We start from the raw sequence: 14101 nt of genomic DNA on the forward strand, positions 1-14101 counted from the left end.
TTTCCGGGAAACTTCCTGTAAGATAATTTTTGTTTTTGGCTGTGTTGGGTTTTTCGTTGCTGCGCATGAGCTTTCTCTAGTTGCGGCGAGCGGGGGCTACTCTTCGTTGCAGTGCCCGGGCTTCTCATTGCAGTGTCTTCTCTCGTTGCAGAGCACGGGCTCTAGGCACGTGGGCTTCAGTAGTTGTGGCACGCGGGCTCAGTAGTTGTGACTCACGGGCTCAGTAGTTGTGACTCACGGGCTCAGTAGTTGTGACTCACGGGCTCTAGAGCACAGGCTCAGTAGTTGTGGTGCATGGGCTTAGTTGCTCCGCGGCATGTGGGATCTTCCCAGACCAGGGCTCGAACCCGTGCCCCCTGCATTGGCAGGCGGATTCTCAACCACTGCGCCACCAGGGAAGCCCTAAGATAACTTTTTGAAAATCTTAATTACACACTTCTAACTTGTCCTCCAAAAAGGCAAAATAATTTCTCCAGCTTTTATTTATCCAATACAGGCTTGTGTTCAACACCCCTTCCGATGTAAGGAAACTGCACCTTAGGTGAAGGACCCGCTCAAGTTCATAGGTACAAAAGGCTGGGCGAGAAGTCGAATCCATACGGGGGAGGGCTGGCTGACTGCCTGGCTGACTTCCGGCCCGCGTCCCTGGTCGCAAACTGCGTGTTCCAACCGGCCCGCCCCTTTCCGCCGTTCGAAAGCGTCCGCGCCAGCGCCGCAGCCCGCCTTCCGGAGGAAGACCCGCCCCCACAACTCCCGCCTTGTTAGCGTTTCCGCTCGCCTTTCGTTGTCATTGGCTGGAGGCGGACTATATAAGGACGTCATTTCCGCCCGCGCGTTCTTTCCGCGCCAGATAAGGGTCCATGCGGCTTTGTCCTCGGTGAGTAGCATGTGGCGTCCGGGCGTACCCCAGGGCTACCAAGACGAGCTTCCTGCCGCGACGAGTGGTGCGAGCACCAGGGTGGAACCCCGCAGGCGGAGCGCGTCTGTTTTCGGCTCGGCGCGCTCTCCCTCGGATTTGGCGTCCTGCACGTGGCCGGGCTCGGGGCCGCGCGTTCCCACAAGGCCCTGGGAGCCGGCGGAGGTCGCGCTCCAGCCGCTGAGGGCCCGAGTTGGGGTGCCGGTGACTAGGGGTGCAGAGAGACCGGTCTACGCAGCGCGCTACGGTCGCTTCGGGTACCGACACTCGGCGGTAAACCCAGAGACCTAGGCTCCAGTTTTTTTCAGCTGGTTGGGTTGGTCTGTTTTCCCCGTTCGTGGTATTCCGTTCAAGAGTTAAGGTTCTTCGCGAGGTTTTTTGGTGCCGGACAGGCTAAATTAAAGGTCCAGGTTCTTATTCTGCTTGTCCGAAAGATTTCGGACAGGGGACGCAACGAAAGGCACATACAGGGACTTCCCCGGCGGTCCAGTGGTTAAGACTCAGCTGTTACACTGCAGGGGCCCCGGGTTCGATACCAGGTCGGGGAACTTAAGATCCCGCATGCCTCGCGGTGTTAAAGGAAAAAAATTTTTTTTAATTGTTAAAAAAAAAGAGACTGAGGTGTAGAGAGAAACAAAGAAGCAATTTATTAATGGGCAGAAGCGAAAGTACGCACTCGGAGAAGAATGCGGGCGTCCTCACGAGTGAGGAGCGCACCGAGGGGTTTTTCTGACCCCCACCCCCCACGCCTTTTATTTCACTTTAATTCCTTGAATGGGCGTATATTTCTTTGTTTAGGGGCGGAATACTCATTGTTGGGAGAATCGGAGTGGGATTTTGATTCCACCTCGTTACATCAGTTTTTGCTCTTCCCCGTCCGCCTCCAGAAGCCACCGCACCTGCGCTGTAAGAGCCATTTTCCCTTGCTATACGAGCGCCAGGCGTGTGAGGTGGTACAGCAGTCACCTGCAGCCTGTGTGCTCGGCCAAGCTCTCTGGGTTTTATGGTCAGAGTTTCCTTTTAAGGTGTCACAGAGTTTAATCAAAAGTCTAATTTACGTTCTTGTTGACGCCATTCCTCCATGCTTCATGGTCTCATTAAGTGTAAAACAAGGAGGTGGCTTTGCTTTTTGCCTAATGTCTGTTTGAGGAGGCTGTTCTTGGGTTCAGCCCTGTCTTTCCTGCCTGATTTTGAGGAAAACTAGTTGTACTCGCAGGGAGAAGTAATGCCAAAGCTCCCAGCTTCAGTCGGCTTGAAAATAAACTTCACCTTTGCTCAGCTTTAGAATAGTCTAGAACATGGCTGCTGTTCCACGTCTAAGTCCTGCGTACCTTGAGAAGTATTAAGTCTCAGTTCACTATTTTCGTTTAGTTTCATTATCTGGGTGTTTTGTCCATCTCCATAATACTCTTTAGCAGGATTTCCAGCAGTTTTACAAGGTGTGGCATATTTTACAAGGTGTTGATGTGTCTCATCCCACTAGACTAAGCCCAATGCCTGACACTAGGAGGTGTGGTCTGTGGTTAGATTATTTCAAGTTTATCGATATTTTTTATTGAAGTATAGTTGATTTACAATGTGTTAATTTCTGCTATACAGCAAAGTAATTAGGTTATACATATGTATACATTCGTCTTTAACATTCTTTTCCATTATGGTTTACCATAGGGTGTTGAATATAGGTGTCTGTGCTATAGAAGAGGACCATGTTTATTCATTCTGTATATAAAAGTTTATATCTGCTAATCCCAGTCTCCCACTCCACCCCTCCCCCGTGACAACCACCAAGTCTGTTCTGTCCTGTTTCTGTTTCATAGATTGGTTCATTTGTGTCATTTTAGATTCCACATGTAAGTGACATATGGTATTTGTCTTTCTGATTTACTTACTATGATAATCTCTAGTTGGATCCATGTTGCTACACATGGCATTCATTCTTTTTTATGGCTGAGTAGTATTCCATTGTATATATGTACCACATCTTTATCCGTTCATCTGTCAAGATGGTTAGATTTAAACATTGAGTCATTTGACTCTCAAGAGGAGTTAGAATGCACCCGTTACCTCATCCCACTTGTCACTGGAGTGTAAAGGACTTTTGTTAACTATTGTTTTTCAGATTCCCGTCGTAACTTAAAGGGAAACATTAACAATGTCCGGAGCCCTTGATGTCCTGCAAATGAAGGAGGAGGATGTCCTCAAATTCCTTGCAGCAGGAACCCACTTAGGTGGCACCAACCTTGACTTCCAAATGGAACAGTACATCTACAAAAGGAAAAGTGATGGTCAGTCATTGCTTTAGGGTTCTTTTTCTTGGTCATCCCAGCTGTAAGGACAAGTTTTGATGCTTTTGTTCTGATAGGTAGTGCTGAGTGAAGTGATTTCTAAAATATCAGCCTTGGCGGGCTCTCACCAAGTAACAGATGAAACTAGATCTTTAGATGGGTAAGAAGCTTTAAAACTGAGTAAAAGTGCTCTGGTGGTTTTTGGAAGGAAGGGTTTCTGGACTCCAGTGGAAGAGTGGCTATTGCTAGGTTATGTGACCTGGGTTGGGCCATGAAGAAGCATGATGTAAACATAAAGAGGAAGTTTGTCAGCTTAGTTCCTAATAACTTATCTCCCATGGTGCCTTATATTTTGTGGCTACTGATAGAGGTTTGTAAAGCTGAATTCTGAGAAAAAGCCACAGATGGGAATTTGGCTTGCTTGAATGTATCAGAAAAGGGAATGTAGGTTGTGATGAGAATATGGAAGGCATTAAGTTCTTCAGCTTAGAACCACTGAAGGAATTGTGTGTGAGTGGCAGGGTTTAAAGGAGTTGGGGATGAATCTGACATCAAGGCAGAAGATTAAGAGGAAAAGAGTGGTAAGAGGCCAGAAGTAGGTAAGAGCTTGTTGGGTTTCTGCATGGGGGGCCTGAGGGCGGGTTAGTACAGGGGAAGAGTAGGGAGAAGGTGCACTTTGCCTACTGAATCAAGGCTGCACACTATTAAAGCTCAGAGTGGAGGCCAGTCTTGGCCAATGAACTTCTGAGTGTCGGAAGTGTGCTATATTAATGGCAGGATTTTCGCTAACACCAGTAGAGCTTGCCTCTATGACTGGAGTTTGATAGTACTCGCTGCCACATGCATTCAGCTTTTTAGAAGAATGTTAACTTTTAAAGCTTGGCTAGGTGTTAACAAAACCTTGTGTCTAGGCATCTACATCATAAATCTGAAGAGAACCTGGGAGAAGCTTCTGTTGGCAGCTCGTGCCATTGTTGCCATTGAAAACCCAGCTGATGTCAGTGTCATATCCTCCAGGAATACTGGCCAGGTTTGTGGAACAATATGCTTGGTTTTTGTTATAAAACCTAAAGATGTTTGGGGATATATAGAAAAGCATAAGAAAAAAATAACCCGTAATTTCACTGTTCAGAAATCATTTGAAATTGCCCTGAGTCAGAGGAATTGCCAAAATTCAACCATTTCAGTATATTTATCACTTTGCATCTGACAGTATGTCACGGTTCATGTTTTCATGTCATTGTGTGTTTTCTTGTGCCACTAAATATCGAGGAATGACCCTATTAAAGTGGCTCACCACATTTTTCTGCAGTGAGCTTTTTATATTTAAAATGATGAAATACTGGGTTAAAAAAAATTGAATGTCAACTTCAGAATATTTCAGGAAGGTCTTCTGAGGGTAGGGTACCCCCAGTCTTTGTCTCATAAGCAAGAGTAATCTTTGCCAGCTTAAATGAATAAAAAATAGCTTAGTATTTTTTAATGGCAAGTAAGGTAAAACTTTAGTCTTTTTTGTCCCGTTTCTATCTTGATAGTTATTTCCTTTTTCTGCTGAGAAAACGGGTTTTTTAAAAACATGCTTTATAAAAGCATTAAAGCTCTTAAAAGGATTTCATTCACCCTGTTTCTAATTTTAAAAAATTTGACTTGGATTTTGACAGTTTTTAAATTAATGTATTGATAGTAAGATGCTCTTTTTTTAATTTCATTTTAAAAAAATTTTATTGTATAGTATTTGATTTACAGTGTTGTGTTAATTTATGCTGTACAGCAAAGTGACTCAGTTACATATACATATATTCTTTTTCATATTCTTTTCCATTATGGTTTATCACAGGATATTGAATATAGTTCCCTGTGCTATACAGTAAGGCCTTGTTTATCCATCCTATATAGCATAGTTTGCATCTGCTAATCCCAGACTCCCAGTCCTTCCCTCCCCTATCCCTTATCCCCCTTGGCAACTACAAGTCTGTTCTATTTTTCTCTTTCATGGATATGTTCATTTGTGTTGTATTTTAAATTCCACGTGTAAGTGAAGTCATACGATATTTGTCTTTCTATTTTACTTAGTGTGATAATCTCTTGGTCCATCCATGTTGCTACAAATGGCATTATTTCATTCTTTTTAATGGCTGAGTAGTATTCCGCTGTTGATACACGCCATATCTTTATCCATTCATCTGTCTATGGACGTTTCAGTTGTTTACATGTTTTGGCTATTGTAAATAGTGCTCCTGTGAACATTAGGGTGCCTGAATGTTCAAATTACTGTTTTGTCTGGGTATATGCACAGGAGTGGAACTGCTGGGTCATACGGCAACTCTAGTTTTTTGAGGAACCTCCATACTGTTTTCCATACTGGCTGCACCAGATTACGTTCCCACTAACAGGATTAGAGGGTATTCTTTTCTCCTTATCCACTCCAGCATTTTTTATTTGTAGACTTTTCATGATGGCCATTCTGACCAGTGTGAGGTGTTACCTCATTGTAGTAGTGATTTGAATTTCTCTAATAATTAGCAATGTTGAGCATCTTTTCATGTGCCTATTGGCCATCTGTAGTTCTTTGGAGAAATGTCTGTTTAGGTCTTCTGCCCAGTTCAGTTGTTCGTTTTTTTGTTATTGAAATGTATGAGCTCTTGGTATATTTTGGAAATTAAGCCCTTGTTGGTCACCTCATTTGCAAATATTTTCTCCCAGTTCTTTGTATATTTGGTAGAATTCGCCTATGAAGCCATCTGGTCCTGGACTTTTGTTTGAAGGGAGCTTTTTAATTACAGATTCTGTTTCATCTCTAGTAATCAGGCTGTTCAAGTTGTCTGTTTCTTGATTTAGTTTCAGTGGGCTTTATGTTTCTAGAAAGATGTCCGTTTCTTCTAGTTTGTCGAGTTTGTTGGCATATAATTGTTCATAATGTTTTTTTGTTGGCATATAATTGTTTGTAATGGTATCAGTTGTGGTTTCTCCTCTTTCATTTCTTATTTTATTTGGGTCTTCTCTCTTCTTCGTGATCCTGGCCAGAGGTTTGTCGATTTTGTTTACCCTTTTAAAGAACCAGATCTTGGTTTTATTTTAATCTCTATTTTATTTCCTCTCTGATCTTTTTTTTTTTTAATATTTATTTATTTGGTCATGCTGGGTCTTAGTTGTGGCTCACCAGCTCCTTACTTGTGGCACATGAGCTTAATTGCAACTCACGGGCTCCTTAGTTGTGGCATGCATGTAGGATCTAGTTCCCTGACCAGGGATCAAACTGGCCCCCTGCACTGGGAGTGCGTGTCTTAACCACTGCACCAGCAGAGAAAGTCCCTCCTCTCTGATCTATCTACTTACTTCTGCTGACTTGAGATTTTTCTGGTTTCTTAAAGGCCTGTATCGCTGTGAATTTAATCTCTAAGAAGTGCTTTTGCTGTATCCCATAGATTTTGTGTTTTCATTGTCATTTGCCTCAAGGTTTTTTGTTTTTTTTTTTTTTGTGGGCCTCACTGTTGTGGCCTCTCTCGTTGCGGAGCACAGGCTCCAGATGCGCAGGCTCAGTGGCCATGGCTCACGGGCCCAGCCGCTCTGCGGCATGTGGGATCTTCCCGTGGGATCTTCCCGGACCGGGGGCACGAACCCGTGTCCCCTGCATCAGCAGGCGGACTCTCAACCACTGCGCCACCAGGGAAGCCCCTGTCTCAAGGTATTTTTTAATTTCTTGGATTCCATTGTTGACCCACTGGTTTCTTAGTAGCATGTTGTTTAGTCTCCCATGCAGTTGTTGTTTTCTTGTTTCTTTTTCGATGGTTGATTCTAGTTTCATGCAGTTGTGGTCAGAAAAGATGCTTGGAATAATGTCTATGCTCTTAAATTTGTTGAGGCTTATTTTGTGCTCTAGTATGTGGTCAATCTCAGGATGTCCCGTGTGCACTTGAAAAGAATGTATATTCTGCTTTTTCGGCTCTAATGTCTTAAGTCTGTTGTATCATTTAGGATCTCTGTTGCCTTATTGATTTTCTCTCTCCCAGATATGTCCATTGATATGAGTGTGGTGTTAAAGTCTCCTATTATTAGTGTATTCCTGTCAGTTTCTCCCTTTATGTCTGTATTTGTTTTATGTATTTGGGTACCTGTTGATGAGTATAGTGTCCTCTCCTTTTATTGATCCTTTTACCATATGTCATTTGCTTTATCTTTCTATGTAGCCTTTTTTTTTTAGTCTGTTTTGTCTGATGAGTATTGCGACCCGCACTTTGTTGTCATTTCCGTTTGCATGCAATATCTTTTTCCATCTCCTCACTTGCAGTCTACATGTATCATTTGCCCTAAAGTGTGTCTCTTGTAGACAGCATATTGTAGGCCCTTTTTTTTTTTAATCCGCTGTTCTGTCTTTAGATGGAACATTTAGTCCATTGACATTTAAGGTAATTTTATTGGTATTTTAAACATTGTTTTCCTTTTGACTTTATATTTCTTATTTGTCTCTTTTTGTTTTCCTTTTGTGGTTTGATGATTTCCTTTTGTATTGTGCTTTTGTTTTCTTGGTTTTTGTGAATCTGTTGTGTTTTTGATTTGTGGTTACCCTGTTTTTCAAATATGTTAACCCCTTCCCATATCAACTTGCCTTAGACTGGTAGTCATACAGGCTCACTTTCTAGAAGAAAAAATTACATTTTCTTTCATCCCCCACATTTTGTGATTTTGATGTCCTCTTTTACATCTTCATGTTTATCCTTTTACTTTAAGTGGTTATCATCGCTTTAAGAGAAGTTTTTTTATTTCTTTTTAAAATCTGTTTACTGGCTTATTTAAGTGATTTACTTTCCAACTGTGATTTTTTTTTTCCCCCTTTCCTATAGATTCTTCTTTTCTATTTAGAGAAGATCGCTCAGTATTTACTTTAGGGTAGGTTTAGTATTGCTGTATTCTTTTAAGTTTTTGCTTGTCTGAGGAAATTCTCCTATTCCAAATGATAATCTTGCTGGGTAGAGTTGCAGATTTTTCCCTTTCAGGACTTCGAATATATGTTGCCACTCCCTTATGGCCTACAATGAGCTGAAAGCCCTATGGGGGTTCCCTTGTAATTAACTCTTTATTTTTCTCTTGCAGTCTTTAGAATCCTTTGGGGGGGCATTTTAATTATGTCTGGGTATAGGTCTGTTTTGGTTTATCTTGTTTGGGATCCTCTGTGCTTCTTGTACCTGGATATCAGTTTCCTTCTTTAGGTTTGGGAAGTGTTCAGCCATAATTTCTTCAAATAGATTTTCAATCCCCTTTCTCTTCTCCTTCTAGGATCCCTGTTATGTGTAGGTTGGAATGCTTTATATTATCCCATAGGTCCCTTATATTGCTTTCATTTTTCATTTGGCTTTCTGTCTGCTGTTCTGATTGGGTGATTTCCATTCTATCTTCCAAATCACTTTCTTCTGAAGATAGATCACTGTCTTACACATAATGTTCTTCTGCATTATTCATTCTGCTATTCATTGCCTTTAGTTCAGCTTTTGTCCCTGCAAATGAATTTTCTGATTTTTCTTGGTTCTTCCTTAATAATTTCTAGTTCCTTTTCACAGTAATCTGCATTTCTGTTGATAGTCTTTCTCAATTTGTTCAGTTTCATTATTTCCTTTTTTAACTCGATGTCTGTTAGACTCAGGTCTTTTTCGTAGTTTGTTCTTTCAGGGGAATTCTCTTGATCTTCTAATTGGGAGTGGTTCCTCTGTCTCTGCATTTTACTTATATTTCTCTTGCTCTATGAGTTGAGAAAGTTATCTACTGTGGTGTTGGAGGGCCTTTTTTTTTTTTAACTTATTTTATTTTGGTTGGTCTTGGTCTTGGTTGTGGCATGCAAACTCTTAGTTATGGCATGCATGTGGGATCGATCTAGTTTCCTCAGCAGGGATTGAACCCATGTCCCCTGCATTGGAAGGTGGATTCTTAACCACCGTGCTACCAGGGAGGTCCCTTAGAGGGCTATTTTTTGTGGGAATGTCACTGTATAGCCTCTTTGGGTTTAACATTTTTGGTGTGGGCTGTTTTTACTGTGAGTGCCTGCTGCCTCTTAGTGTATGGTGGCCATCATCCCCTTGACAGGAGGTGTGACTGGTGTGGTGAGTAGAGCCTGCACTGGATGTTGTTTACTCTGTGGTTGTCACTACCCTGTCAGAGGCAGGGTGTGCTCCCTAGTTGTTATTATAGAGTAGAAGCCCCCAGAGCTGAGCTGCGGCGTAAGGTAGACTGGATTGGAGTGTTTCCACTGGGAGAGGAGCCACTGCGTCTTTCTCTGCTGGAGCTGTTCACTGGCGAGTGTGCTCTGTGGTGCCACCTGTCACCCATTGTGCTGTTGGCACTGCCCTCGGCCCCATCATAACCCGGGGAATGCTGGTAGTCAGCCCTGGTGTCCCTCAGGTGTTGTTTTCACAAGGCCACCCACGCAGATCCACTGAAGTCAGGTGCCAGGACAGCAGTAGTCGCACACCCGGATCCCCTGTAGGAGGCAGCTCAGACCCTGGCCCAGCCCCCGTGTGCCTGTGCCCACAAAGCCCAGAGCTGCTTAGGCAAGACCCGTCCCAGTTGCAAGAGGCTGCACTGGTGACCCCACTTCTTTTCGCATGCCACTTAACAGTGGCGCTTCCCTTCTGTGGTGGGCCCGGCCTTTTTCCACAAACACTCCTGGTTGTGGCTGTGCCACTCTCCAGCCCCTTCAGGCTATCTCTGTACAGCCAACACCAGTCATCTCTCTGGGTCTGTCCTCTAAACCAGCACCCAGCCCCCACCTGTACTAACGGACACGCATCTCAGGCTGGGGCGTGCAGGTCTCTCTCTTATGCCTACCACAAGCCAGTTGTGCTCTCCTCTGAGCCTTAGGAGCTCCCTTTCTGTCCCAGCTGATCTCCCCACCGTTGAGGGGGCTTCCCAGGGTGTTGGGAGCCTTTCCTCTTCTTCACCTCCCTCCCGGGGCACAGGTCCCATCCTGCTTCCTCTTTTTTTTCCTTTTGTCCAGCCCAGTTATGTGGAGATCTTTCTTACCCTTTCAGGTGTTTGAAGTCTTCTGCTAGTGTTCAGTAGGTGTTCTGTGACAGTTGTTCCATTTGTAGATGTATTTTTGACGTAGTTGTGGGAGGAGGTGAGTTCCATGTCATTCTACTCCACTGTCCTGATTGGAACCCCCTGTAGATGTATGTTAACGGCGTTATTCCCCAGAGGCTGGCTTATGATGACCTCTGTGGTTTGATGTATGGCTGACAGTTTTAATTACTGCTGTAGAATGAACTTAGTGACCACTCGGTGCTTCCCTCAGCGAAAATTTACTGAGTATCTAGATTGGTCCAGGCAGTGCTTGCTGAGTGCTTGGAATATAGCAGAAAAGCAGTCTGTTTTTGAAGGGGTGAAGGAAATAAGCTTTCTGTAGAGTTAGAGGATAAGAAAGGTGGGTGAACTCCTGCTCTGTATAGGTTGGCTGTGACAAAATCTGACCGGTACAGAAGTGCTTACTGGATGCCGGGCACTGTTCTGCGTGGTGTAATTTTTACAATTCTATGAGGAACTTGGAGACACGTGAGTAACTTGCCCCAGTTATTCGTAAGTGACCTGCTTGGTACTTGAACCAGGCTGGTTGGCTCTGGAACCTGCAGAAGTGAGGAAGTAGTGAGCCTCAGATACCTGAGGGAAGAGCATCCCCAGCAGAGGGCCTAGGGGTGGGCCATGCTTGGCATGTTTTTTTGGCTCTAATTTTGTAAGTATTTTTCATGTAATAAGTGAAGGATATAGAAGAATTACTGGATGTTTTGAACGTTTAATTTGATGGTTTCATTTCTGAGTAAGGGATTTCGGGAGGTTCTGGCTAGATAGGCTGCTTCATGTGATTACAGAACTTGGTGTTGACCCATTTATAATTGCAGAACTCCTGCAATTCTGCAAGATGGCACCATCTCTGGAGCACTGTTAACTCTTAATATTGATTCTTCTAGCGAGCTGTGCTGAAGTTTGCTGCTGCCACTGGAGCCACTCCTATTGCTGGCCGCTTCACTCCTGGAACCTTCACTAACCAGATCCAGGCAGCCTTCCGGGAGCCAAGACTTCTGGTGGTTACTGATCCCAGGGCTGACCACCAGCCTCTCACAGAGGCCTCTTACGTTAACCTGCCTACCATTGCTCTGTGTAACACAGACTCTCCTCTGCGGTATGTGGACATTGCCATCCCATGCAACAACAAGGTAACAATTTTATGATCTAAACTAGAGCTGGAGAATAAGTGCTCTAGAGACAGACATTCCTCTGCACATTGTTAGAGCTTGGAGTTGAGGCCACTGGCCGATGAACTCACAAGTGTAGGTAGTGTGCTACATGAGGGGCAAGTTTTTCGCTAACGTCACAAGGGTCTCTGGCCCAATGAGTGGAGTTTGATAGTAATACTTGCTACAAATGTATGATTTTAATACATGAAAGCTTTAAGGAGAGATGAAAAAACATTTTAAAAATGGCCTGTGTTTTCTTCTGCTTTTCTCCATTATTTCTTACTCCTGGACCTCTCAGGCATTACTTGGCCTTTCTGTTTTCAGACTAACTTGATGTATCCTGATGTAAGATCCTAAAAAGGTGGGTTGCGTATGGTTCAAATTAGTCTGGTTTGTCACTGGTTACACAAAAGAATCAGGCAAAGGTTTTTTTTTTTTCCTACTACCAGTGTTCAGGCACTGACCCCAGGTTAATTCATTTTGTTGTCTAGAGTGGACTCTTGATTAATCCCCATGATTCATTCCAGAATGTGGCAGTCAAGGTTGAGAACCAGAGTTATGGAATAATCTTGTTAAATAAGTAAAGTCTTATTTTTATTGGAGTGTAGTTGCCTTACAATGTTGTGTTAGTTTCTGCTATACTATAGACACTTCTAAACTAATACATGTCTGTTCACATGGTACCAAGGGACCCAGCTGTTAGGTGGAATGGGAGGTGCTTGCTGTTTGGGGTTCGCCGATTATCACTTTATAATAACCTGGCACTCTTGCAGGGAGCGCACTCAGTGGGTCTGATGTGGTGGATGCTTGCCCGGGAAGTTCTGCGCATGCGTGGCACCATCTCCCGTGAACACCCGTGGGAGGTCATGCCTGATCTCTACTTCTACAGAGATCCTGAAGAGGTGAGCTTCCTCCACAAAGGCTTGTGGTAACATGAACAAATTGGACACTTTAGTCTGTGCTGCTTGGCAGTAAAGTCTGTCAGTCCCTATAAACGAAAAAATTTTTTTCTAAACCAGATTGAAAAGGAAGAGCAGGCGGCAGCTGAGAAGGCTGTGACCAAGGAGGAATTTCAGGGTGAATGGACTGCTCCAGCTCCTGAGTTCACTGCTGCTCAGCCTGAGGTGGCAGACTGGTCCGAAGGTGTGCAGGTGCCCTCTGTGCCTATTCAGCAGTTCCCCACTGGTACGTATCAAGATCCAAGGGCATCAGGCTGGTGGTTTAGAACTTCTGTGTTTCCAGTGTAACATACGTGTGTGTGTGTGTGTACACACTATATATATATATACACACACAAACACATACATGCATATATATACATATATACGCACACTTTATATATACGTATACAGTAAATCCTGTACATACAAACGAGTTCCATTCTGAGAGCACATTCGTAAGTCCAACACAGCCTAGGTACCCAACTAACAATGGGCTATATAGTACTATACTGTAATAGGTTTATAACACTTCACACAACATAACACATAAAAAACAAAAAATAAAAACATTTTTAATCTTATAGTACAGTACAACAGCTGGCATACAGGGATTGGTATCGAGTGAATAGGCAAGAAGTGTTACTGACTGGAGGAGGGCGAGGAGGTGGGAGGGAGATGGTAGAGCTGAAAGGTCATCAACTATTGGAGGTGGAGGGTAATTTCACTCACGCCTGACCTTGATGGCACAGGTCTGGTTCCCTGCTGGATTCAGTTCTGTCTCCTTGAAAAAACGAGTCACTGATGTCTCGGTAGTACTGTATGTACCAGCTACATCACCACTGCTTTTACACTTGCTTCCGGACATCCTGGGCTTGAAGTAAAAATACTGTAACTAACTGTGTGTGCTGTATACAGTACAGTACACAAAAGTAAAACCACTTGTAGAGGATGCAGGCACATGACAGTGTACACAGACATGTGAATTAACTTATGTGATTGGACATGCGAATGCACTTTCTCTTCGAGAGTTCATAACTTGAAGGTTCGTATGTAGGGCACTTAGTGTATGTATGTGTACATTATACGTATATACACATATACATACACTATATATATACACACACACATACTAGCATTAAAGGGTTTTGTCTCGGTGTGCCATAGCTGTGCTAATAACCTGACAGGTTGAATTCAGGTGCTTTTGAAATGTTGTCTTTTGTCTTTGTCCTTTGAAATGTGTTATCTGTTGGAATGCAAGGCAGATTGTTGCTGGTGGTGGGGGTGACAAAAATACTATGGGAATGGGGCTGATGGCTTTCTCTTTTTTTTTTTTGGTATTTTCTCAACAGAAGATTGGAGTGCTCAGCCTGCCACTGAAGACTGGTCTGCAGCTCCCACTGCTCAGGCCACCGAGTGGGTAGGAACAACCACTGAGTGGTCTTAAACTGTTCTTCCACAAACTCTTAAAATGGAAATAGGTTGATGGAAAATAAACAGTTTCTAAAAATTGTGTCCATTTATTTCAGTTCATGGGACAGGCCTGGGATGAAAGCCTTGCTCAGCCCGTTCCTAGTGTGTGGCTCTGGGCAAGAGATGATGTTTCTGGGCCCAAGTGTCCTTAGCAGGGGATAATCTTGGAGCTGTGATGCAGAGCAATGTATCACATTGTCCTTTGTTAGTATATAATTTAAAAATAATTTTAAAGAGTAAAATATACATGCAGATGATCATGAAAGACAT

General features: G+C 43.5%; 1 protein-coding gene and 2 non-coding genes across 3 annotated transcripts; all 3 read left to right on the plus strand.

The window, feature by feature from the left end:
- The first annotated feature begins 722 nt into the window (after nucleotides 1-722).
- On the plus strand, nucleotides 723-13868 carry RPSA (ribosomal protein SA). The gene is made up of 7 exons (XM_004277851.4): nucleotides 723-877; nucleotides 3036-3201; nucleotides 4113-4231; nucleotides 11154-11399; nucleotides 12194-12322; nucleotides 12440-12605; nucleotides 13711-13868. The coding sequence occupies exons 2-7, from the start codon at nucleotides 3069-3071 to the stop codon at nucleotides 13803-13805; spliced, it is 888 nt and encodes a 295-aa protein (XP_004277899.1). The 5' UTR covers nucleotides 723-877; nucleotides 3036-3068; the 3' UTR covers nucleotides 13806-13868.
- Nucleotides 3895-4045, plus strand: LOC117195887 (small nucleolar RNA SNORA62/SNORA6 family). Its single transcript, XR_004475783.1, has one exon. It is a non-coding gene; the product is annotated as a small nucleolar RNA SNORA62/SNORA6 family (small nucleolar RNA).
- On the plus strand, nucleotides 11460-11609 carry LOC117195886 (small nucleolar RNA SNORA62/SNORA6 family). Its single transcript, XR_004475782.1, has one exon. It is a non-coding gene; the product is annotated as a small nucleolar RNA SNORA62/SNORA6 family (small nucleolar RNA).
- Nucleotides 13869-14101: the final 233 nt, after the last annotated feature.

The sequence above is a fragment of the Orcinus orca genome, chromosome 10, assembly GCF_937001465.1.
Source record: "Orcinus orca chromosome 10, mOrcOrc1.1, whole genome shotgun sequence".
Classification (NCBI taxonomy): domain Eukaryota; kingdom Metazoa; phylum Chordata; class Mammalia; order Artiodactyla; family Delphinidae; genus Orcinus; species Orcinus orca.

Bases quoted from the DNA above. Each gene is read 5' to 3' on its own strand.
- RPSA (XM_004277851.4), top strand. From the start codon at position 3,069: ATGTCCGGAGCCCTTGATGTCCTGCAAATGAAGGAGGAGGATGTCCTC. The intron at 11,400-12,193 runs GTAACAATTTTA...GCACTCTTGCAG, and splicing joins CCATCCCATGCAACAACAAG to GGAGCGCACTCAGTGGGTCT. The intron at 12,323-12,439 runs GTGAGCTTCCTC...TTTCTAAACCAG, and splicing joins TCTACAGAGATCCTGAAGAG to ATTGAAAAGGAAGAGCAGGC.